This window comes from Ostrea edulis, chromosome 8, assembly GCF_947568905.1.
Source record: "Ostrea edulis chromosome 8, xbOstEdul1.1, whole genome shotgun sequence".
NCBI lineage: Eukaryota > Metazoa > Mollusca > Bivalvia > Ostreida > Ostreidae > Ostrea > Ostrea edulis.
In genome coordinates, this window is record NC_079171.1 from 43,310,502 (window position 1) to 43,338,317 (window position 27,816).

Genomic DNA, 27,816 nt, shown 5'->3' on the forward strand with positions numbered 1-27,816 from the left:
ATGTGGAAACTCCTTATTTAATAGTTCAGGAGTTACTACAAACATTATCCTAAAAGTAGGTCAAACTTCAAGGGCAAGGTCATGCACTGTGCTATAAAAACCAAAGTTATGAGCTAGGTTAAAGTTTCAGAAAGAAATAGGAACAGGACAAAACAATAATAACAACAACAACACCCCCCCCCCCCCGACTCTATCGCGGAGGCATAACAAAAAACTTGCATTCGCACAGATTGGGGACATTTGCATTTTGATGTGATTTTGTGTAGTCCTGCTACTCTAGAAAAGAATTTGTTTGAATTAATTCCCTGTATTTTTCAAAATAAATCTTTGATCTCTGATTGTGATCCCACCTTGCCCCTGCGGTCCCTGATGTAAACAAACTTGAATTTGAACTACTTTTACATACTTGCATATTAATATGACTGACCATAGAACTGCTATTGTCAAACGTTCACCTATAAATTTTATGTACAACATTGAATCCGTATTGTGGTCTTAACCAACACATACAATCTGGACAATTTTCAATCAGTACTAGCTGCGCATTCTTGTATATCAATGTGATTTGGCCTGTAGTTTTTACATTACCCACCTTTTTTGTGGACAGACAGGTTGTGTTGTTTAGATAACAGATTAGTTGATTCTCATATAATTTTATGTGATGTTTGTTGGGGGTCATGTTTTTGGCCCCCATATATCTTTATGTTAGATTTTGCTGGGGGTCAGATTGCATAATACTTATCCAAAGACGTTTACCAATGTTTTCTAGTCTTTTCTGACCCCCATTATTTTGTCAAGTTTCATTTTCGTCATTTTATTAATAAATGACATTTTTTCAATTCAACACTGTGTTACTGGTTCTGCCTGTCATGCCAAAAAACAAGCCTAATCCACTTGGCAAGGTTAAGCTGAGGCTAACGGAACATAAATGTGATTTATCATGGCCCTGTTGTTCTTGAGAATATTACAAAATATTCTAGCCTAGTGCTTCTTAAGAAGATTTGTGAAGGAGCTAGTTGTATTTCGGCGCACCCACGCATCAATCATGGTCAATATCTTCTAGTAGAATTTTGTTGTGGTAATAAACACTCAATTGGGCTTGATTTTTTCTCCACCACCTTTTAGCTTTATCGCTAATTTTGTTTTATTTTATTTTATGGAGCCCAATGAAAAGGTTTAGGAATGTTTCAAACACTAAACTTTTTTAAAGTCAACAAACTACTGTGCAGCTATTATATTCAATATCGATATACTTGTATATATATATATATATATATATATATATATATATATATATATATATATATATATTGCCCTAAACTGTTTCTATAACTAAAGAAATAACAATTTTATGGCGATGATATACACTTTCCACATCCATGGTAAATAATTATCATTATTTTGCTAAGTAAACTAAATAAACCAGAGTCCCTCTCCAATTCCCTATATTAATCTCAGCCGTCAGATTTCAAATTGTCAACACATACTTTAGTTTTCAATATACTTACGTTAATTCTCGCCTGGGCCCACTTGACTGTTCTCTCTCTCTCTCTCTCTCTCTCTCTCTCTCTCTCTCAACAAACTTGTTCCAAATGCCATTAAAAATCAAAACGGTGCATATAAGACCCTGGTACTTTATAATATTATTGGAAAGAGGTTGATAAGATTTTAGATAAACTGGTCAGTATCTTTACTATTTGAGAATGAATTGAAATTATTCATTGACGTACAATTCGTTCGTGTATCCATGTTAAATTAGTTCTAATGTGACCCCACCACGTACGGCTTCTGGCGAGTTGTCGAGCCCAATATGTACGATTGAAAATAAACGATGAATTTTCTTCAGACAAAATGTTTTAAACGCTGCCACACTGAATACAAGTAGCCTTTTAAATTGTCCCACGGCTAGATTTTGTCTTCTCTTGATGCTATCGCCTTTAAAGGGGGTGACCCTCAATTCAAAAAACGTCAATCTTCTTTACTCAAAACTGATTGTGCAAAGGTTGGTTGAAATTTTTTCAGGGTTTTTTAAGAAGGAGGTCTTTAAACAATGTTCCAAGCTTTTTTACTCTTAATTGAGGGTGTGGTACTTCATTTGAACAATATTAAATCCTTTTTTCCCCGAGTAGACTCTGTGGCAAGTTTGGCTGAAATTAGCCCTGTCGTTCTGAACAAGTTGAAAAATACATCGTCAACGTTTATGGACGGACAGACGGACTCAGATAAGATAAAAGAAAAGGTCCCCGTGTCGTGATAGGCGTTGTCACGTTATATAACTATCAATATTAAGGGCTAGGGTGGCATGCTGGTGGTGTTTTACCTCACGCTAATGACGTCACAATATGCGTGAAAAACTCTCGAAGGGACGTGAAATAAACAAATATAACACAATTAGTATAAGCAATCTTAGAGGTTTCTTCATCTTTATTACCGCTTATATCCACGATAAAACATCTGATATATCACTGTAAATATAGTCATTCAAATATGTCTTGATGGTCACCTCTATCCAACTTTTCATCGACTGGAAGAAGTGTCTGTTTACTAAGTTGACATAACTGTCCAGTATTTATTCCCAAGAACTTATATATCGGTTGTCCTTTGAAACATAATCCACATTATGATGAACAGACCTGAAAACAGAATACTCAACAATTTATTTCTTAAACGATATGTAAAAATTAAAAGACCCATGTAAAAATGAAAGCAATAGAAGATACGAGTACATACGCCGACACTTCATGGTGGCGAGAATGTGGGGATCCTCTTATTCATTTCTATATCTATAGGCATTCCCACTTGCTTTGTACAGCTATGTTAGATTAAGTGTCCGGTTCATCAGGATATCACTTACAGTACTGTGTGTCGTGGTGTATCTCAGTGATTCGAGCAGTCGATTCGTGAGGTCGTAAGTTCTCGTCTCGCTCGTGTCATGCACAATACATAAATTACTTATAGGTAGTGATTTCTCCATCTTCAAATGCTCGGCATTTACACACTGTCAAAGTGGCGGATTTGTGTGGGTTTTTTGTTTGGTTTTTTTGGTTTTTTTTTTTTTTTTTTTTTTTTTGATATGACCTTACAAACGGAGTTCCGGTGTCGTACAATGTAACAGGCGTTGATACGATAAAGAACCTACACTGTTAAGGCCGTGAGTGCTAAACGTAGGTCTAAATATATATGTATGGTGTTTCACCTACAACTGTTTACGTCTCATTACGAATGAAAGATTATCGAAGGTACATTAAACAATGAGATGCACGCTACATCATGTATATCAAAATACTAACGATTTACCGACCACATAATCGTCAGTATTCAACCAACACGTTGTGGAACAGTGTTATACAGTCGTCATCATGCAAAACTATGCCACCTCACATCAATCGGCATCGTCCGTTTGAAAAGTACTTGATACTTATAAATGAAACATTCTGAGATCATTGTTACTTTCCGTGTTTTCCATATTGAATTATTTCTTAAACCAAGTTTTTCAAACGTTAATTTCTATACCGTACATATAATACAGTTATGCATGATAACGTAGTTTTTTGGTTTGGGTCCCCCCCCCCCCCCCCCCCCCCCCCCCCCCCCGTTTTGTAGTTAGACCACATTTCAATCCCTGATGCCATCATCAAGTTCAAGTTAATAGCTTAATACTTTTTCTTTCAAAAGTCTCTGGCTTTCAAAGTGAAAGGTGCCGGAACTTTCGATTGAGATCTTAAAACTGTGACCCCATGCTGTGATATGTTTTCTATGATGGTTAAAGGATTCCCACTATAATGACCTTAAGTGCCATTCATCGGGTTTAGTATTTGTAGAAAGTCACCCAAAGCTGATGGCTCCAGTGTAAATATTATAATTCATTACATATGTAACTGTTGTTTTAGTGAAAATATTCACTTAAATTATTTCTGATCTGTAGTGCTCTAAAAACTGTCATGATGTCGGGAAATTATTCTAATTTAATAATAAAGTGAGAAGAAACCGGATATGTAAACTAAAAGTACATACCCAATGTCTTCTTCTCGGGCAGTTCGTCCGGAGTTATACAACGTGACATCCTGTTCACAAAACGTATTATCTGGAATTCAAAAAATTAAATACACATATATGTAACTAAAATCATATACAATGTATGCAATGTATAATGTCAATAGAAGAAGGTAATTAAGCAGGGAACGAACATTTGCTATCATTCGTACATTGCAATAATCTAAGTATGATTGCTCTACACATGTTCATGTATTTCATATTGCTAAGTGGTTACGTGTAGAACACTCATTCGCAAGAAGGAGGCCCGGGTTCCATTCTCGATGTCGGCGCCGCTTCAAACCAAACGTTAAATAAGATACAATCAATCAATCAAAGCTCAGTCGTTTAACATATGTAGGAACTGGTTCTTCGCTGATTATCCGGGTATTACATGTAAATGTATATACATAGTGATACATGTAAACAAATAAAAGTCGCGGGTCTTTCGGATACTAGTATGACCTTAAAACGGCAGGCCTTAGCATCACTGCTACGGCAGCAAGAGTCATGACTTAATCAAAAGCTGCTCTCTGCCATGGGATCCACCTGCCTTCATTTGACAGATGAGTCATACAAACCAACACGGAACTATCGGTTAGTCATTGAAAGAAGAGTAACTCCTATATGTACCTGCGTTTTCTCTGTCTGCACGCTGATTGTTACTGTGAACGTCCGTGTAATAATTCACACTAATTATGCTTGCTCGGCGTTGATTGGTGTTACTTTCAACTGCCATTTTAGATTTCCCCGTATGTCTGAATAAGAAGAAATACATTTGATAATGAATTCTCTTTCCTACACATAGATATTGAGAGAAAAAAAAGGTGCGGACTTTGAATAATACATGTATGCCTTATAGTACTTTTGATGATTAACTTTGGTAAAAAGAAAATGTGGCGGCCACGGATGATATAACACGCGCGTGCTCCGTAAGTACCTGATGACTAATCCTACTATAACGATATCTGCGATGATAAACAGAAAACCCCCGCCAATACCAATCCCCAACACAGCACCGGCAGGAACATCCTGGCTATTCCTCTCCTCTGTAAGAAGATGTACATCCAGTTTAAGAATTATCATTCATAAAGGTATGTTTCGTCTGGAATCCATGTGTTCGTATTTACTAAGTAACCGAATTGTTTGTGTCAGTGACATGCTTTTAGTATTAATGTCACATGTACAAATACATGTATATTCACAATTTGTCAAATGTTCAAAACGCCACCACTAAGATATTATGGCAGACTACAGTCAGGTTGAATTTACTTTAGTTAAATGATTTATCACTCATACTAAAGGAAGAGAAGTGTATCATTTTTACCGGAGTAAATCAAGGTAGAATTAATTGAGTCGCTGTTTTTAATTTTCCTTCTTTGTGTTCTATTGTAAGTCACATCAACAGTCAAGCGCAAATGCACATGTAAAAAAAAGTATGTCAATGTTTAGAAAGTCTATCATTGCTATTTGAAAGCATATCAACATTCCGTGGTAAATATAAGTATCAAATAATAAAAAAATTGTTTTGTTTATATCATTATAGAATTAAGTTATTCATCAGGATAGCATATTTAAGTATTCTTTTTTTACTGTTATGGTACATCAAAGTCAAAACTTTTATTACTGTTAATTGTATATACACACAGACAGTCAACTAAAGTGTACTATGATAAACTACTTTTGGGTGTTGGCTTACGTCAATTTCATATACATTTACCTATCTGACAAAGTTCCCCTGTCCATCCGGTTGCGCATGATCCGTTACACGACCCATTGACATGATTACATCCGGTAATGTTCAAACAGTGAACACTACAGTTCTGTGCGCACTGAATTCCAAATGTACCGGAAGTGCATACTACAAAAATCAATTCATTCATTAGGCTCTCGTTTATAATACAAACACAGTTGTTATGATCGTACATCACTTCCGATCACGGAGTACTTTACTTATCATAATACCATTGACGTTTCTAATTGAATCCTCCGGAACTTTTTAAAACTTAAGGCAATGCGTATTTGTTTGCAGATAAGACATCTTACGTCACGGGAAATGCTAAATGTGGCATTTAATCAATAGTTTGGTATAATTACAAAATCGATAACGTGGATATATGTTTAGTAGTAAATGAATGCAGATGTAAGTATACAAATTTAAAAAAAAGAGGTTTCTATCAAATGTCTCTGCCTTTTGGCGACACTTTTACAGCATAGAGTTTTATCTGGGTAACTCTAGATTATCTAACCAAAGCCAAACTTACTGTCGAAATTTAGTCCGATGACGTAGAAGTATTTTATTGGGGGGGGGGGGGGGGGTATGTGCATACATGTGTAATGAATAATTTCAGTTACTAGATAAATGTTTCGCAAACCTTTCTTAGACTTGGGTTATTTTGCAGAGGAAAGCTGAACATTGTTTTCAGATAAAACTTTATCTATCAAATATATCAACAATGCAAAGATAAGTATTACTCGTGTTACAAAGATCGCCCATCCACCCCGCTTGACAACCACCGGTACACGATCCAGTGATTGTATCACACTCTGTAGACCCTTTACAACGGCTGCTACATCTCTGCGTGCACATATCACCATAGTAACCGATGTCACAACCTTCAAGGTAATAAGTACGTCACGGACTGTTTTCAGTAAAATCATTATTTTCCTTTTATTATAGATCTAAAAACTGCAAATGATATATACTAGTTAAGGATAAAAATTAACATTGTTCATTTAAATCAGAGAAATTAATCGATGAGACATATTTGATATAGAGATGACGCTTAAAGTCTTCAAGGTATAATTCTACGTACAGTTGTACGTATACGTAAATCTGTTCAAATTTTAGCTTACAAATACGGGAGCATTGATGAGAAAAGTGTTTTGACAAATCATACTTTCATTGCAATATCGCCCATGCCATCCGTGAGCACATCCCGATGAACACGAACCGTCGGTAGGTGAACATATCTCCCCTCCAGAACACTGACCGCACTCCAGCAAACACTCCGAACCAAACATCCCCTCTGGACATTCTGCAAAAAGTTATAAATGCAGAAAACTATCCAAGCTACACGAGAAAATACTTAATTTCCCAGGGATCGTTATATCATATCAATGTCACTTAAATAGAAGTTCATAGCAAGCTTACAGACATCAAACAGCTTATTTATACGTTCATAGCAAGCTTACAGACATCAACAGCTTATCTATACGTTCTTAGCGATCTTATTTGTTCGGATGTGAACACTACTTCTTACTTTTATCGATACTACTTAGCAATAGGGTCCTACATGTAGCAATCAGTACAGGCCTCAATACTACTAACGATCATCATTGTCATTACTATCACTTAGCGACATGTTCATAGCAATCATTTACTGATATCGGTAATACTAAACAACATGTTCATAGCAATCATTTACTGATATCGGTAATACTAAACAACATGTTCATAGCAATCATTTACTGATATCGGTAATACTAAACAACATGTTCATAGCAATCATTTACTGATATCGGTAATACTAAACAACATGTTCATAGCAATCGTTTACTGATATCGGTAATAGTTAGAAACACGCTTATAGCAATAATTTACTGATATCGGTAATAGTTGACAACATGTTCATAGCAATCATGTACTGATATCGGTAATAATTAACAACACGTTCATAGCAATCATTTACTGATATCGGTAATAATTAACACGTTCATAACGATCCCTAGATCATCCCATTTGATCACGTTAAGACTACTGACCTCAGTCCCATGCATGTTCAGGGACATCGAGAGGAAAATATAGTGAGTACGACTTACGCTGATCACAAAATGTTCCTAACCATCCGTCCACACATCCGTTGGAACAGATCCCACTGACGTGGTCGCAGTCCTTGGAGTGTCTACAGTACACACTGCATTGGTCTGTACAGTTCTCCCCGTAATAACCGAAATCACAAACTATATCGAAATACAGAGATTTCCGAAAGGTATATCAGGCTTTAAATCTGTGTGCAATTAAATTTGCATTATACGTCAAATTTCTGTAATTGGTAAGACTCACTAGTATTCATAAATAGGTATGTATAATAAGGAACATGTAAATTAAGTTAGGTTGTCCACCGTTTCATATTGGGGAAAAAGAGGAAACTTGTAAAGTGAAACAGGTTGGTGAGATATCGTTGAGGAAATATATACCTATATTGCACCGACTTCCTAACCATCCATCTGCGCAGCCTCGGGGACAAATTCCGGTCACATGATTACATGTCTCGCCGTCAACACAATATCCACAGGCCTGCTGACATCTATCTCCAAAATATCCGTCAACACAAGCTGTACAAATTTTATAATATATCTCAAACACAAGCTGTACAAGCAACGCAGACATTAATGTTAATATATCTCAAACCATTTTATTTCTATCCATTCTGAATCTAATTCCTCATCCTGGAATAATTCCGATTTATTGTGTTTTGATAATATCTTATTTTTTTTTGGGGTTATTATTATTCTTTCCAGTTTAATTTGTGCAGATTATTGGGATATAATTCAATTCCGTATAGTGTAATTATTATTATTATTATTATTTTTTATTTATTTTTTTTTGAGGTTTAAGATTCATGGAAATCCACAAACAATGACCACCGAGAAACATTCTACTTGATAAACATAAAGTGCTATTTGTTGTGATAATGACATTATTTATGTCGTATTTAGATAAGATTTATCGTTCTTTAATGCTTTGCCAAGTCAACAAACATAATTGTAGTTTTGAATTTACTTTCTTTGCAATATATCCCGAGCCACCCGTCTGCGCAACCCCCGGGGCATTGTCCTGTGATATGGTCACACGGGGCGCCGCCCTTACAGCGACCACATATTTTTCCACACTTCTCACCGAAGGACTTTTGATCGCATCCTGAAATGTAAGGTTATTTGCTAAATTACAACAGTATCAATGAAAGTTCAGCGAACCGGACGCAATCAAATACGATTTGATATTCATTGAAAGAACATTACACCGAAAGTTTTTTCCACACACAAAAAAACAAACAAATTACTAGTATTAAGGAAAGGAACAATGCACGGGTATCTTATTTATATCAAAATAAGCAAGCAATTTTAAAATGTCCTCAGCTTCGGAGGGGGGGGGGGGGGAGAAACCCTCTGCTTACAAATATTTCAAACCTTGCTATTCCATTGACATTATGCAAACTATAAAATGCTTCCACAACACATTGCTCTGTATACATGTAGTTGTTGGTAACATCACGGCAAAAGTTTCAGTTTCCCCGCCATATAAATAAAAAAAAATCCAGCCCTACTCTGTTTACATCTCGGTCCCGTCCAGCCCGCCACACAACCTTCATTACAGGCTCCAGTCACGTGATCGCATTCAGATGGGTTGAGGCAATTCGGACTACATTGATCTTTACACATGATTCCGTATGACCCCTTTGTACAGGCTAATGACAGATAGAAAAAAGAAATAATATTGATAAAGTCTGAATAGAAACGAATTTAAAATTTCATTAATGTCACTTTTTTCTCACCTGTGTGATTCTAGATCTACTCTTACTTTCGCTACAAGTATTTCCGATCCACCCAGATGCACATCCGTTTGCGCATGCCCCATTCACTTTGTCGCATACTTCATCATCATAGCAATGGCCACATTTTTGTTTACATTCTGACCCATACCAACCGATGTCACAACCTTTAGAATTTTTTGAAAATCGACAATACAGTTATATTGATAATTTTATTCCGTCCATATCAGTTACGTTTTACAAAAGAAAATTATTCTCTTTGGGAAGGAGATTTATTCCCAAGTACATTATGCCAACGAGGAAGAATACCAACGCCCTTTTCAGATACGAGTATCCCAGTTAACTAGTTTACACGAATAAAACAGAAATAAAACCAAAGTACATGGAGCTATTGTTGTGAAACTAAGCATTTCATATATTGTCGCAGTGGTAATCGCTAGATTAAAGTACTACCCCTTAACAGGTTGGACAAACAAAATGAAAGTGTATGGAAACTTATTATACTTTCTGTCCCATTTGGGACAGGGTATTCTACTTTGCCTAAGAGGCGACTAAATGTGGGGGTCCTTCTGATGAGACCGTAAAATCCGAGACCCTTTGTCACACCAAGTGTAGCACGATAAAGATCCCTCCCTGCTCAAAGGCCGAAAGCGCCGAACATAGGCCCAAATTTTACAGACTCTCACCAGCAATGTTAAGGACTCCATATGAGTGAAATATTCTCGATTGCTAAACATTATACAATCAACCCCTCAACTTTGCAACTGTCTTTACCTTGATCACATCGGTCTCCGACCCACCCAGCCAGACACCCACGGTAGCAGCCTCCTGTCTTACTGTCACAGACAGATGGATCGAGACAATGCGGACTGCATCTGTCCTTGCACATTATACCATGGTACCCTGGTTCACAAGCTATTATTGAAAAATATATATATATATGATTCAAATCAAATATGAAATTGTACTTAGGGTATGCATACTTTGCTTTAATCTCTAATCAAATTGATTACCTTTTTAGAAGTGCATATAACATATGTTTGTAGTATGATACTTTATGATTTAGTTTTTCTTCATCAAAGCGACAGTGTGTACATGCATTCAGAGAAACATATATATGTTGCTAATTATACAGATTTGTATTTGTGTGAAAAGGTCTTCTCGAAATTGATATACATTTACGAAAATTATTTTACAGATTAAACTTTTATATATTAATCCAGAAGATATAGATTTTAAAATAACAACCCTTATTCATTCAGGCCTGTGTGGGAGTGACATCTAAGTAATTTTACTTTATATACTTCCCATGACATCACGTGATACCAATAATATCGTAACATGACTGCAAAAATATCGAATAATAGAAATAAATAACTTACGTTCCCTGCATCTGTCGCCCTTCCAGCCAGGTGTACAACCGTCAGGACACGAGCCATTGATGTGATTGCACACGTTGTTATCAGAACAATGTCCGCAGGCTTCTTCACAATTATTCCCATAATACCCAGAATCACACTCTAAAAGAAATATAGTAAAGTAATAAAACTACACGAAGCCAACAAAAACAGTCACACATTTGCAAAACAAGTATATGATTTTCCCAATTATGATTTATAATTTGATATGAAACACACAGTTTGCTTCCCTATTTTCTACACTGTAGACAATCAAAGATTTTCTTACGCTGATTGCATTTGTCTCCTACCCACCCGTTAACACAACCACCTAGACAGTGACCTGTCACGTGATCACAGGACGGTGGATCGAGGCAGTGCCGACTACACTCATCTTTGCACATAATTCCATAGAATCCAGGCATACACTCTGTCGTGAAAATTAATCAAACAGATAAAATATCATACATAGAATCCCGGCACACACTCTGTCGTGAACATAGATCAAAACAGATAGAATATCATACACATAATTAATAAGAAATGGATCAATGGTACCGGGTGACTGACAATTACAGGCACATCTACACATATAATTCAATAAATAACAGGTGGAAATTGTTTGTGTAAATCATCGGTGTATTTACATGCATTTCTGGTTTTTTAATACAGAGAATTCACTGATTTGATTGATTTATTGAATATTGTTTAACGCCTCTTTTAAAAATCTTTCACTCATATGGAGACGTCACCATTGCCGGTGAAGGGCTGCAAAATTTAGACCTATGCTCGGCGCTTACGGCCTTTGAGCAGGGGGGATCTCGGTTTTTGTGGTCTCATCCGAAGGACACATTTAGTCGCCTATTACGACAAGCAAGGGGTACTGAAGACCTATTCTAGCCCGGATCCTCACGGAAACCTTTGACGTTCTACACCCACACTGACGCCCCCGAAGGAAAGTAAAATCCATGATAGCCAAGGATTAAGGTTATTAAAAGTAGGTTAAACCTCGAGATCATGAGCTCAAAAGCTTCAGTACCCAATGCATGATCTTGTCACAAGAAATACACAAGTGAAATATGAAACCTTTAGCACTAAGAGTTCAAAAGTTATGACCATGATTTTTTATAGGTAAAAGGTCAAGGTCACAAGGACAAACGTTTTAGGTACCCAAAGAAAGGTTTAGTCAGAAGTAATATACGTGTGAAACTCCATCCCTTCAGAAAGTATGGCCAATGTTAAAGATTTTGCGAAAAAACAGACCGACAACTATATGACATGCATATCCCATTGTAGGGATCATAAAACAACAAGTCACTTGAATGGGTAATTTACATGATCTGTACTAAAGTTGCAATGGATGTGGTTTGGAAAATATCCAGTTAGGTTGTGTATTTAGAGCTCTTTAGATATTTCACAAGGTCGAGGGAAATATCAGTAATATTTTCTATCTGATTTCTGAACAGAGCTTATTTAAAGTATTAGTTTTATTCTCTTTATTTGAGTGAAGCTTAAGTTAAACAGACAAACATACTTTATTTATCTATCAAATGTTATAAGACGCATGAATATTTTCTTGTACTCTAACAAGCCTTTTAATCTTTGAAAAGGTTTGAACATCGAAAAATAATCACCTTTATCACAAATAGCTCCACTCCACCCTGATGCGCATCCGCTTGGACAACTTCCGTTTATGTGGTTACATATTTCGTCGTCATAACAGTGACCGCATGTAAACTTACAGGTTTCACCAAATGTCGAATCTGGACACACTAAAACAACACAAGGATTATTTTTTTTAAAGACAAAAACGAAAGAAACTTAAATAAGTTTTGAAAGCTATGTTGAATTGTTGTTGTGAAATAATCACTACAAAAATAAATGCCTTTTTGAAACAAGCGGCTCAAGGGCCACATCGCTCACCTAAGTCACTTGGCTCATATTTAAAGATGTCCCCTATATATTTGTATGCAAAAACTTTGATCCCCCCTTGTGACCCCATCCTCCCCTGGGCGCCATGATTTTAACAAACTGCAGGAAGCTTTCATGTAAATCTCAGCTTTTCTGGCTCAGTGGTTCTTGAGAAGAAGATTTTTCCTATATATCTGTTTGTAAAACTTTGATTCTCTATTGTGGTCCCATCCAATCCCCGGGGGCCATGATTTGAACAAACTTGAATCTGCATTATGTCAGAAAGCTTTCTTGTAAATCTCAGCTTTTCTGCCTCAGTGGTTCTTGAGAAGAACATTTTTAAAGATTTATCCTATATATTTGTATGTAAAATTTTGATCCCCTACTGTGGCCCCATCCAACGTCCGGGGGCCATGATTGGAACAAAATTGAATCTGCATTATATAAGGAAGCTTTCATGTAAATATCAGCTTTTCTGGCTCAGTGGTTCTTGAAAAGAAGATTTTTAAAGATTTATCCTATATATTAGTATGCAAAACTTTGATTCCCTATTGTGGCTCCATCCAACCCCCGGGGGCCATGATTTGAACAAACTTAAATTTGCACTATGTTATGAAGCTTTCATGAAGATCTCAGTTTTCTGGCCCAGTGGTTCTTGAGAAGAAGATTTTTAAATGACCCCACCCTATTTTTGAATTTTTGTGATTATCTCCGCTTTGAAAGAGACATGGCCCTTCATTTGAAGAAACTTGAAACCCGTCACCCAAGGATGCTTTGTGGCAAGTTTGGTTGAAATTGGCCTAGTGGTTCTTGAGAAGAAAAAGTTTACGACGACGACGACAGACAACGGACAGATTTTGCCAGAAGTCCATGCATGCCTTATGATAAATCTGAAGATTGAAAGGGGTATATCTCTGCTTACTCCAAGAATTATGCATGGAAACTAAGAAAATATTTCCAAGGAAACTAACTAGATAGAGAAGGATAATTTGTATCTTGAATGCATTTAGTTTATTGTTCACTCTGAGGCATATTTTTAATTTCCGGTAAGTCGCACCATCTACACATTTGGAATCGACCCATCCATCTTTACAGCCTTCTGCGCATGTTCCGGTCACATGATCACATGACAAAGAATCTAGACAGTTTGGACTACACTGGTCTTTGCATATCAATCCAAAATACCCGCGATCACATTCTGAAAAAACAAAATAGCCAATGTCACATTCTAAAAATACAAAAATATCCATGATCACTTTCTTTTAAAAAAAAACCAAAATATTCAGGGTCACTTTCTAAAAATACAAAATATTCAGGATCACAGTTTTAAAACAATGAATTGTCGATCCCAAGTAGTATTCAAAAACTTCCAATTTTTCGGTTCGTATTCAAAACAGCGAATTATCCAAAAACAATTCGCTTAAAAATACAGTGGTATAAATTCAGAATGGCGTACTTTGGTCACACAGTATTCCTATCCAACCTGCGGCACAACCGTTGGGACACGTGCCATTGACGTGATTACATATTTCCCCATTAAAACAATGTCCACAGGTGAGTTGACAGTTACTTCCAAATTTAAGCGCGTCACATTCTGTAAAGGAGAAAATTAGATAGTTTACCATTCTCTTCATCTTCGTGATTTTTACTGTATTTGTCAAATCAGTCAAGTTTTAAATTGCTTTAACATTTTTTTTTAATTCCAAGCAGGTAAATAATTTGTCAGAGGGTTTCATTCCGGTTTTTTTCCTCGTTTATTTTCTTTTGATTTCATTAAAAAGATAACATATCAAACAACAATTACTAACGGTCCCGACATCTGGATCCAATCCAGCCATCCTTACAACCGCCGACACATGATCCATTCACATGATTACATGACAAAGGATCCAGACAATGCGGACTACACTGGTCTTTACACATTACTCCAAAATACCCGGGTTCACATTCTGAAAAACAAAATATCCAGGCTCACATTCTGAAAAACAAAATATCCAGACTCACATTCTGATAAACAAAAGACCCAGGTTCACAATCTGAAAAAACAAACTATCCGGGCTTACAGTATGATAAACAAAATATCCAGACTCACATTCTGAAAAACAAACCATCCAGTCTCACATTCTGAAAAGAAAACAATATCCAGACTCACATTCTAAAAAACAAAATATCCAGGTTCACATTCTGAAATACATACTATCGGAGCTTACATTCTGATAAACATAATATCCAGGCTCACATTCTGAAAAACAAAATATCCAGACTCACATTCTGAAAAAAAAAACCCAATATATCCAGGCTCACATTCTGAAAAACAAAATACCCAGGCTTACATTCTGATAAACAAAATATTCAGACTCACATTCTGAAAAAACAATATATCCAGGCTCATATTCTGAAAAACAATATACCCAGGCTCACATTCTAAAAAACAAAATATCCAGGACTCACATTCTGGAAAAAAAAACAATACATCCAGGCTCACATTCTGAAAAACAAAATGACCAGGCTTACATTCTGATAAACAAAATATTCAGATTCACATTCTGAAAAAGAATATATCCAGCCTCACATTCTGAAAAATACAATATCCAGGCTCACATTCTGGAAAAAAAAAACTATCAAGGCTCACATTCTGAAAACACCAACAATAAAGTATCAAGACTTGCATTCTGGCCTGGAAGAGTACATGATAATTCAATAGCATTACTATGTCAAGATGGGAAGCCCGAGTACAAATTTTCACATGATTGTTTTCGTAACTCGCAAATTTATCTACGTCATTAATAGAACAAAAACTCCGAAATCGCAAAATCTGATACGTCATAGTGAAAATTAAAGAAAGAGAACTCTTTGACCACGACCTATTTTACGTCATAAACTGCACACTAAAAAAGGAAACCTCTACAAGTATGTGCTAATGTTAAATCTTTAAACATTATATACACATCAGAAACAAACTTTTGTAGCATTCATCTTCTAGTGATACATATCCTTACTTTTGTTGCAAATATCTGTGGTCCAGCCAGTTTCACATCCATTGGCACAGGTTCCGTTCACGTGATCACAAACTTCGCCATCAAAACAATGTCCACAGAGATTTATACAACCTTTTCCATATGTAAATTCCCTGCACTCTGTTATCAAATTATTATCATTATTATCAAAAACAAAATATCCATTAATCTCAACGGTCACCTGAGTAACATGCGACAACTTTTTAAAGGGAAGCTCAATCAAACAAGGTGTTATTGTTTTTTTAAATGAAAATTGTCTTAAGTTTTCCGGATCCAATTATCTTCAACGTCCAACAGTAAATAATGTACATGGCATATTTTCACTACCTAAATTCCGCTTCTGGAAGTCTCACTCACAAATTCCGCAATACATATATAATATGTAGTCACAATTGACTAAAATAGGTAAAAAAGTCATTGCCACACTTTTACCTGTTTGACTCGATCTGATCTTTAGCCTGAATCCCTGACGTGGGGTAGGGCATTGTTCTTTATTGTCACGTCTAATGTGTTTACTCACAATAAACACAAATAAAGAAGTTGGTTTTTAAAAAATAATTGGATTTTCACTGAACACTCATTTGATCCCGCCCTAACCCTTTGATTGATTGATTGAATATTGTTTAACATACCTCTCGAGAATATTTCACTCATATGGAGACGTCACGACTGCCGGTGAAGGGATGCAAAATTTAGGCCTATGCTCGGCGCTTACGGCTTTTAATCAAGGAGGGATCTTTATCGTGCCACACCGGCTGTGACACGGGACCTCGGTTTTTGCGGTGTCATCCGGAGGTCTTTCGACCATTTAGTCGCCTCTTACGACAAGCAAGGGGCACTGAGGACTTATTCTAACCCGGATCCCCACGGGACCAATCACGCTTTGAAGAAAGGTATTTGAACAATCATTTGTTAGCCATTAAACTATACCCTAGTACCCGAACCCCTGACCATATCCTTTCTCATCAAATATATACATCGTACATATAGTTTATATCCTAATTGCCCTCAAGTAAATATTCAACTTCAGAAGAAATTCAAAGTTTGTTTATTTCATACAGTGCCTGACGACGGACATACAACAATCGCAATTGATTGACTAAGTTGACCTAACAGCGCATCGATTACACATCCAAAACATGATTTTTTTTAATATTACGAACGATTATTTTCAAAGAAAAAATGAGAATATTATTACTCAATATTTGAAAATCCAAACTTTTTATTAAGTTACACGGAAGTTTGTTCCGAATGAACCAATTACATGTAACGATACTTAAGTACATGTACCCCGCTTTTGTAGATAAAATATAAACCATAACTATAATTACTTTCAACGCAGTTAGGTCTGATCCATCCAGCCCGACATCCACCAAAACATGATCCGCTCACATGGTCACATGACCTGGGATCCACGCAGTTCTGACTACAAGTGACATTACACTCCAAACCGAAATATCCCGCTTCGCACTCTGAAAAGATCGTCATATGTACATGTAACGTACTAAACGCTACCAAATAGGCGTCATAATTCGTCATCAGAGACTTATAGATCACAATGCTTACATTAAATACATCACAAATGAAGTATATCGCTTAATAAGTGGTACATTTTCGACTATGTTTTCAAATTTAATTTCTGGTGATGCCGAATGATTTCTGCCTTCTTATACAAATCATGTTCTATGTGCTGTTGTTTATTGATACATGTTTTCTAATACAAATATTGAGGTACCTCCATGTTATACAAACCTTTCTTACAAAGGTTTCCAGTCCAACCAGGTGCGCAGCCCTCTGAACACGTTCCGGTCACGTGATTACATACAGCGCCATTTAAACAGTTTCCACATGAAGATTTACAATCTGCTCCAAATTTATATTCTTCACATTCTGAAGAAGGAAAACACCAACGGTAATTTTTCTTATTGGTTTATTAAAATATGACATGGCAATTTATTATAATTACATGGTTCCTACTTTCACATTCTATATGAGATCGTTTTCTATAGCCAGTATTTAAAATAATGAGAGAAGAAAATACAAATGAATACATGTCTAATTCACTTTCATTGTTGGTCTTATTAATGTTAATGTGGACATTTATGTAAATCCACTCTGGTAGTTTTCACATACATGTAGTCATTGAAATTTATTTTCATTAAACATATCACTCAATACATATACTGTAACATTTTGTGGATGCAGCTAAATGATCTAACACGAAATCGGTTCATAAAAATATATTTACCAGAGGAAACCTGAAATATCTAAAAAGAATATACATATTGAATGTATGATTTAATTAGTGTAAATGGGGAAATAATTGCGGTGGCATTAATTGCGCTATGTTCGCGGTCGAGGATTTTCCCACGAAATAAAAACAACTGCAATCATTCTACAAGTGTGACACAATACGTTTTATGTTTGTCATAAAATTTGATTTCCGCGAAAATAACACCACCGCATTTAGACCAATATGAAAAACTGCGAACTTTTAGCATCGCGAAATTAAAACCCCTTACATTATCCTACTAGTATAATATACAATGTACATGTGGTGATATACTGAAAAAAAAAATATAAAGATTGGATAATTTGCTTTATTTAACTAAATACAAGCCTGTTCCTTCTTGACAACGAACTTTTTCTGATATTTTCACATAAAAAGTCTGCTATTGTGCATGTAAATATTATTGGTTGGTTAAATCGGGAATTTGTCACTCATATGGAGACGTCAGAAATATTGATTTTTCTGGTCCCTCATCTTATTATAGTATTAGTGGGGGTATTTGAAAAGTAAATTGAATCACATCTCATCACTCAACGATACAAAGATTTCGAGGTATGAATAAACCTACATTTATTTTTAAATATATTTATTTTGCCTGTCAAACATTTTGAAATAATTGTAAAGTCATATTCTTATTCATCCCCCCCCCCCTTTTTTTTGTAAAACGATACCACGTGCTTAAAATAGACAGTTGCATCCCTACCATGTTCCCACCATGGATGTACATGTAATACAAGAAAAGCATCTACACGTCACATTTATTTTAGGAATTTCAATCAGGCAAATATTCCCGTTTATATAACTAGGTTTGATCATCGTATAGATACATCTGTACATGTAACTCACACTATGTGTACTTTACTTATGTTTACGTGTAAATCATTTTATTGTTTACGTGTAAATCATTTTAAGTGTACGTGTAACTATGTGTACCTCTTTTTGTGTGTACGTGGTGTATCTGTAGTTCAGTATGTGTGCACGTGTAACTCACTTTATGTGTATGTGTAACTGGTTTGTGTGCACGTGTAATTCGATATCTGTGCACGTATAACTCACTTTCTTGACATCTGTCGCCTTTCCATCCTTCGTGACAGCCCTCGGGGCACCTTCCGGTGATATGATCACACGATGCTGGGTTTTTGCAATGTATACTACAGCTTTCTGTGCATTTTAACCCGTAAAATCCAGAACCACAAGCTGTATGTAGAGATATATAATGCAATAATACATGAGGTAATGTACATTGAAATAAAATACGATGTACATGTAATCATTGAGATTAGAAAATAGATTATTGCCAGTAAATCTACCGTTATATGAACCAATACAAATTGTAGACTAGTATATATTTCACCGGTTACGCACTTTCGTTGCAATAATCGCCTTTCCAGCCAGGTGCACATCCTTCTGAGCATGCACCGTCGACAAAATTGCAGGGTGCTTTATTTAGGCAGTTTCCGCATTGATGGTTACACTTTTCCCCGAATCGTCCTTTGACGCACTCTAAAACAAGCACATATTATATAACAGCTGCACGTACAATTGCTTTATTCACGACGACTTGATAAAAAGAAACTTTGTTGTAACTATAACATTTTCTTAGATAAAGAAATTCGAGAAGTTCAAAAAAAAACGCATAGAAAATATACAGAGAGTATCATCGTCCCTCGACAATGTAGACTGTAACTTAGTTTCTCTTCAAAAGTTGCTTTGGGTTCGGATTTGTTGAACATATTTTCATTTGACACTTATAAGACACTTATGAATCTCTTACCATTGTCGCACCGTTTCCCTGTGTAGCCATCCTTGCATGCGAAACAGTTTCCATCACTGATGTTACAGCGGCCATGGTCACAATTTCCTGGACAGGTCCTGCTACAATCGGTTCCGTAAATTCCGGAAGGACAACCTGAACGAAACACAATAATACGTCATCTTTATCTTCAACATCATCGTTACTATTATTATCATCGTCATTATCATCATAGAATTTATCACCAGCAAGACAGAGTTACTGAAGGATACTTCTTCACTTTTCTAAATTTTCTTTGCATACTCAGCAATTCCGTTAAGCGTTTTAAAAGGTATAATTTAAACAATTAAGCTTTTATTCTGACTTGGTATCGAAATGAAGAAACCTCAAAGGACAATAACCTCTTATACAAAATTCAGTCTTGTCTTCAAATTTAACATTTCTTCTCAGATGATTGGTAAAATTTACACCTCCTACAACACATTCATTATTGATATTATCTCAACTTATCTCTTTCAGATAGCTGACATCACACCTTTATCACATAAAAGTAGATATGCATAGAAGTTGCAGATTAAATATACCGTATTTAAAATTAACTTGTATTTCTGAGCTAGTCGGGTGTGCTTCGATGAATACAATTTATCGCATGAAAGGTTATTCATTTCGAATTCCATGATTTCTCAATTAAATCCAAAAACAGTGGGTGAAATTTGTATATATCAATAAGTTATAAAGGGCGGTTTTACATGTATATATTTCAACTTTTGAATTTTAAGATAAGAAATTTACAAATACCTTACTTTTTGGAATTTATATTTATACTTATTACGACCAAACTAAGCCAAAACATAGGTGTCAACCTATGTTTTGCTTGATTTTATTTTATTTTTGTTGGGGAGGGTACTTGACTGGGGCAGGGTTGTCTGTAAATCTATATGAAAATCAATTGGTTTCAAATCGACAGGCAACCTAACAGGACTACAGGACAGCAATGTTCACGACAGTGCATACTTACATGTAGAAGACGAACTTTATTGAAGATCGACTGAGGATTTAATAAATGTTCGTAGACATGACGTAATTTTTAAGACAGTGATGTACAATTACAAAAATATAAGACCTGAATCGCCCACAGAAAAAAAAAATTGCATTTCCTGGTTCTAGTCCTTATTCACCTATTTTTCTTTCTCTGCTTCTAGTCTCGATCATTCGGACGTTTGTGCTTTCCTCTTACAAACGTCAGGACGCTTTCGTTAGATCTAGTGGACAAAGGATTAGGACATTATTAAAAGAAAATGTGTGTGATGGATATAGTGCATTCCTTTTGTGAAAATTAAAAAAAAAGATACTTTAGATTTAAGTAAAATATATACATGTAAAATCATTTCCGGGTGAAAAATGTTCTGAGCAATGAATCTAAAAAAAAAAGTTCTCAGGGGAACATTTATGCTTAAACTCGAATACGTTTCAATGCAGCTTTTATGAAGCTCGGTCACTACTTTGAGTTTAGAAAAATCCCGAACACGGAGTCCAAACGATTATGGGGATAAAACACAAACTTTGGGATGATTCAGACCACTCTGCTTCATTTTACTCACCGAACACTTCCAGTTCACAGAGCTGAACGTAGGCAAACTTCGAGTACGTGAAAGGATACACGACTGAGGCATCGCGTTCGTTGTAGAATGTCACATATCGGCCATGAATTGGGCACGTGACGTTCATGACACTAGTGGGCGCTGTCATGTCACTGTGATGAAAACACAAGTGACCTTCCCTCCACTCTTTTGTATTGGAGATGAATATTTGAAATCCCGCCATAGTGTTTCCACCTTAAGATAAACTTTCAAATATGCATGTATATATCTACTCTTTGTCCCTATTTTCATTGATTGTGTTCTGGTAAAAGTGGTGTTGGATTAATCAGGAAATATCTTTTCAATTTCTAGATCAGTAAATATTTACCAATAAACATTTTAGCTGTAATAAATCTAATCATATACATATTGATCTTTGAATCAAGAAGGTAAAAATATAAATTCACGGACATAAAAGTGAATTCTAAGAATATAAACTCGCTCACACATAAGTTAATTCTAATAATATAAACTCACTGACATGTAAGTGAATTCTAAGAATATAAACTCGCTCACACATAAGTTAATTCTAATAATATAAACTCACTGACATGTAAGTGAATTCTAAGAATATAAACTCGCTCACATATAAGTTAATTCTAATAATATAAACTTGCTCACATATAAGTGAATTCTAATAATATAAACCCACTGATATATAAGTATTTTCTAAGAATAGAAAATAACTGACATATAAGTGAATTCTAAGAATATAAACTCACTGACATATAAGTGAATTCTAAGAATACAAACTCACTGACATGTAAGTGAATTCTACGAATATAAACTCACTGACATGCAAGTGAATTCTACGAATATAAACTCACTGACATATAAGTTAATTTTAATAATATAAACTCACTGACATGTAAGTGAATTCTAAGTGTACAGAGCACACACAGTTGGTGACGTCTTTACATGAGAGTGAAAAAGTCTCAAATTGGGCGTACATGTAAAAACAACAAAGCATGCAAATCGTATCAGCAGTTATACCTGCACATTCCACACCCACGTCTTCATTGTGACGACAGTTCGGGGGCTCGCTGAAAGCATCCCTACACGTGGTGAGGTCAGTCTCGTTACCGATACACATCAAATCATCCAGCAATATTGGGCCACTTCCGGCGCCATAAAAAGCCTCCTCGCGAACCTTTACGTTGTCTCTGTAAAAAATCAAAATAATAACTGGTACATGTGTCTGTCAGAATCTTTAACATTGTTTCTTGTTCTAGAATACATGTATATGCATTGACACCATTTCTCCATAGTCGCTGTAACTATATTGTTAAATCTTAGATCGATTGCTACACTTGCTTTCCCTAATTCTAGTCTTGTAAATTTGTATCAAAGGGATTTTTTACGATGTTCCAAATCTGTTTCAGAAGGGTGGAGGGGTCAAAGACAACACGTGTGCGAAATTCAACAAAAACATTTTTGAAGTCCAGTGTCTTTAAAATCATAAGACTTACAAAAAAAGGAACTTGAATAGCGTTTTTATTTTCAACAACTCAGTAACATTGCATCTTTAAGCTTGGCATTGTATGAAATGAAAGAGATTTTACTGTATACTACTCAGGAAGTAAACCTATATACTCACGGGAGGTAACCCGCCATAACACAGGTCACTGCTCCGTCCTTCTCATCGAATAAATCATCACACACCGTGCCCCATCCACCATTGTGATACAATTCGATTCTACCGCTACTTTCAGATCTCCCGCCAACCAGACGAATTCTAGTTTCCATATCACTCTGTTCTAGTAATACAAAAGATGACCAATCACAGCTGTCGACACAAATGGAGATGCCGTGCGTCAAACACTCTGAGCACAGGAGGCGTTTTTGAAACTAAGCTAATGTTGAATACCACGGGCATTCTTATATAATGTATTTTTTATTTGTCACGTACTGTGATTTTAAAACATGCACTGTTGTAAATTATAAAAAAGGGTCAGCTGTAAGGGAAACAATGTATATCTGTTGATAATCGAACCTTTGACCTCTGACAATTTAGTGTTTTACCGATTGAGCTAGCCAGAGTTACATACAGGATGAAACTGTGTCATTCAGTGAACTGACAGAGCACTGTCATTTAATCACCATTCATTAACCATCAGTCGTCCTTCGTTAATCATTCAGGCATCCTTCATTAACCATCAGTCATCCTTCATTAACCATCAGTCATTCTTCATTAACCATCAGTCATCCTTCATTAATCATTCAGTCATCATTCATTAACCGTACAGTATCACCTTTATTTAACAATTTAGTGTCACCTTTCATTAACAATTCAATCTTCTGATGAAAGTAAGTTAACGATTGACCACGATGAATCTTCTGATGAGAGTAAGCTAACGATTGGCCACGATGAATCTTCTGATGAGAGTAAGCTAACGATTGGCCACGATGAATCTTCTGATGAAAGTAAACTAACGATTGGTCACGATGAAAGAGTGTACGTGTGGAGAAGAGCGGGTTAAAGTGGGCGACCCGATCTCATAACCCAAAATCACGGATCAAGTTTGCAGTCATGCTTTGGGTTGTATTTCTTGGTTCGCAGTTGCAGTTGCAGAAATATCAATGCTAATATGCAACAGGATATTTTAGAAGACCATCTATGGCCAGCTGTGGCTCGGCATTTTCCTCAAACGGGTTATTTTTTCCGAGATGGCAATGCCAGTCCACCGCGCAAGATCGACTTTCGCATACAAAACCCAAAAACATATTCCTTCACTCACCTGGCTTGATAAATCACCAGATCTCATAAAAATCCATGGCTTTTAATAAAAAGAAAACTACAAACAAGGAAAAACAACATAAATTCATTGGCAGATTTTTAATTAAAGAATGCATAATTCTTCTCGGGGTGGAGTTCTATATTAAGCTTTGCACATACTCATTACTGTGGTGTTACGTCGACCCAGATTTTCTGAATTTCTTTAAAAAATATCTGCCAATTTTCGCGTAATATTTCCATTGCGTTCGTCCGACCGCCACGCCATTCTAACTTTTAAAAAAATTGCATGATTGTACGTACATGTATATAGTAGTACTACAAAGGCATTTATATATCAGAAAATGTAGCTACACCGTGACACGGTAAATTTATGTAGATCATTTGAATTGAGAGAGAAAGATAACTATACTACGATGAGAAACAACTGCAATTCATGTTACTTTTTCAACAATCGACAAAATGAATTCAATGACTATGACGTCTTGCAAACTACTTCATAAAATTTACTTCCGTATTTGCAGTTCCACGAAGTGAGTGTTTCAAGTGGGTGGACTTCGTTTTGAGAAAATTTCCTATTTTCATGACGACAGTGGTTTGGGTTGATATCGTGTCTTACCAACTCTTGGGATAAGTGTAAATCGGGGAAAATACCCATTGTTAAGGAAGTTTAAATTTCATCATTTTCAAGGATAGAACTACTTGTATAAGAGGGAGTATTAAGCATTAGCCATTGTGTCCGATTACTTCCTTGTTACATAAATTGTCGAAACTTTTGTTTTCATTTGCCATTTTCCAAGATACATAGATCTAACCAAAACGTGTAGAAACACATACTGGTATGATGAGATGAGGTACTATAATTTTAGTGGATGTGTAATTTTCGTTATTTTGGTAATGCTGATATTTCCACAATTTCACGCCGTAAATAAACAAGACAACTTTGAAATACGATAACATATTGTGAACTAACCCCCAGGATATTCTTAGCTGGCGTTTTAAAACCCCACTACTATCATCTTACTATGCATTGGTTTTTAGCTCTTCTGAGCCAAAGGCTCAAAGAGCTAATGCTATGGCCATTTGTGCGGTGTGCGGTGTGCGTAAACTTTTTAGAAAAAGGGCTATAACTCAAGAACCCCTTGGCCAATTCTTTTCAAATTTGTTACAGGGTATCATTGGCCCAAGGGCTTTCATACATACTAAATAGAGGGATGTGACCCTTTAACAAGGGGAGATAATCAGGAAAATACAAGCAAAAGTAGTGGTTGCTAAAAAATCTTCTTCTCAAGAACCACAGGGCAGATTATCACCAAACTTACACATAAGGATGAGGATATGTTGTAGATTAAAAATTGTTCAAGGCATTACCCTGGGGCAAAGGGCGTGGTCTCAAGGTCACTTCAAAGTTGACCTAAATTTAATTTTTTTTTAAATTCCTTAAATCTTAGATATTTTAGTCATTATAAGGACTAGGATCATCAAATTTTGACAGTTGATGCATCTTAGGACCTTGTGTCAAGTTGTCTCAAAAGTAGGTCACGGTGACCTACTTTTTGAATTTTGCAGGTATTTATTTTAAAATTAATTTTGATGCATATCTTGGACACTTTGAAGCCTATGATCATCAAAACTTGTCAGTTGGTGGATCATGGGACCTTGAAATGCGTCAACTGAAAAATAGGTCACCGTGACCTACTTTCTGAATTCTATGGCATATCATTTATAGATATATTTTAAGTTGTTATTTCAAATACCGAGAGGTTTAGAATCAGCAAATCTTGTAAGTTGATGCATCTTGAGGCCTTGAAACATATTTATAAAAAAGTAGGTCACAGTGACCTACTTTTTGAATTTTGCATATGTTCAAATTTCACATTTTCAATTTTAGATGCATATTTTGGCACTGTAAAACCTAGGATCATCAAACTTTGTCAGTTGATGCGTCTTCAGTCTTCGGTTTGTGTCGACCAAAAAGTAGGTCACCATGACCTACTTTTGGTATTTGACAGCTAAATTACTATATTTCAGACACTATTTGACCTACAATCATCAAACTTTGACAGTTGATGCATCTTGAGTCAACGGAGTGTGTCGACCAAAAGTAGGTCACATTGACCTACTTTTGGAATTTGACGGCTATATTTATATATTTCAGATACTATTTGACCTACAGTCATCAAACTTTGTCAGTTGATGGGTCTTGCATGTTCGAAGGGTTTCGACCAAAAAGTAGGCCAACTTGACCTACTTTTGGAATTGGACACCTATATTTATATATTTCAGAGACTATTTGACCTACAGTCATCAAACTTTGTCAGTTGATGCGTCTTGCATGTTCAAAGGGTGTTGACCAAAAAGTAGGTCACCTTGACCTACTTTTGGAATTGGACGGCTATATTTATATAAATCAGATACTATTTGACCTAGTCATCAAACTTTGTCAGTTGTTGGGTCTTGCATGTTTGAAGGGTGTTGACGAAAAAGTAGGTCACCTTGACCTACTTTTGGAGTTTGACGGCTATATTTATATATTTCAGATACTATTTAACCTACAGTCATCAAACTTTGTCAGTTGATGGGTCTTGCATGTTCGGAGTTTGCTGACCAAAACGTAGGTCACCATGACCTTCGATTGGAATTTGACAGCTATATTTCAATATTCAGATACTAATTGGCTTAAAATCATCAAACTTTGTCAGTTGATATTTCTTGGGTTCTCAAAATGTGTAAACCAAAAAGTAGGTCACATTGACCTACTTTTTTGAATTTTTAGGATTTAACTAAAGATTTAGAATACTAAGAGGCTAAGAATAGAAATGGTGGGGTTGTACAATTTATCAGAAGAGCGATTCTAGGCCCTTGGGCCTCTTGTTTTATCATGTGGACATTTATTATAGTGGCAAATGAATGAAATATTAGAACCCCATTACTGTGTTTCCACTACTACCGAATGAAATTAAATCATTTTCATCATATTGTTGGGTTGGTATTTTTTTTTTTTTTACCTTGGTGGCAAATGAATGAAATTTTGAAATAGATTTGCTTTATTTTCTCCATCAGAGAATGAAAATAAAACAGTCTGAATATTTCCTAAAAATCATATGTATACCTACTTGTTTGGTAAGTAATTTTTATGTTGGACACGCTTCGTTCAACTCCGAGGTCGACTTGCCACCATGCTTGATGCTGACCAGAAGCTGTCATAATGCACTCGGGCATGCCCTGTCCTTTGTTTCCATCCACTGCTTTGGAACCTTTGTCTTTCAATAGTTGGTAGGTTGAACTCATTGTAGTATTTTTCTTTAGAGCAAGGTTTTCTGGAAATATTTTCCAAGATAAAAACTTGCATTCGAAATGAAGGAATATTGATCATTTTTCAAAAGCTTCGTAATGTGTTTTGTTATTCTTAGAAATAATGCTCCTGATGATCAAGCTGTCACAAAGGGCGACTTCGTTTCGTACCGGGTTTGATTGATTGATTGAT

At 35.9% G+C, this 27,816-nt stretch overlaps 2 protein-coding genes across 3 annotated transcripts in view; both read right to left on the reverse strand.

The window, feature by feature from the left end:
- Positions 1–27,816, reverse strand: part of LOC125662394 (uncharacterized) — a 1,158,266-nt gene that overhangs the window by 935,630 nt on the left and 194,820 nt on the right. The window lies entirely within an intron of this gene.
- Positions 2,392–27,687, reverse strand: LOC125661660 (multiple epidermal growth factor-like domains protein 11). 2 transcript variants are annotated; one of them, XM_048893731.2, is made up of 29 exons: positions 27,446–27,685; positions 23,193–23,352; positions 22,589–22,758; positions 21,557–21,790; positions 19,977–20,111; positions 19,568–19,705; positions 19,259–19,399; positions 17,665–17,802; positions 17,244–17,384; positions 15,895–16,032; positions 14,704–14,844; positions 14,352–14,489; positions 13,953–14,093; positions 12,619–12,756; positions 11,274–11,414; positions 10,970–11,107; positions 10,362–10,502; positions 9,617–9,754; positions 9,363–9,503; positions 8,819–8,956; positions 8,233–8,370; positions 7,855–7,995; positions 6,933–7,070; positions 6,508–6,648; positions 5,753–5,893; positions 4,973–5,081; positions 4,666–4,790; positions 4,015–4,084; positions 2,392–2,633 (listed from the first exon to the last, which is right to left on the reverse strand). In XM_048893731.2, the coding sequence occupies exons 1-29, from the start codon at positions 27,618–27,620 to the stop codon at positions 2,570–2,572; spliced, it is 4,032 nt and encodes a 1,343-aa protein (XP_048749688.2). In that variant the 5' UTR covers positions 27,621–27,685; the 3' UTR covers positions 2,392–2,569. The 2 variants fall into 2 exon arrangements, with proteins under 2 accessions (XP_048749688.2, XP_048749689.2); XM_048893732.2 differs by lacking the exon at positions 6,508–6,648 and having other exon boundaries at positions 27,446–27,687.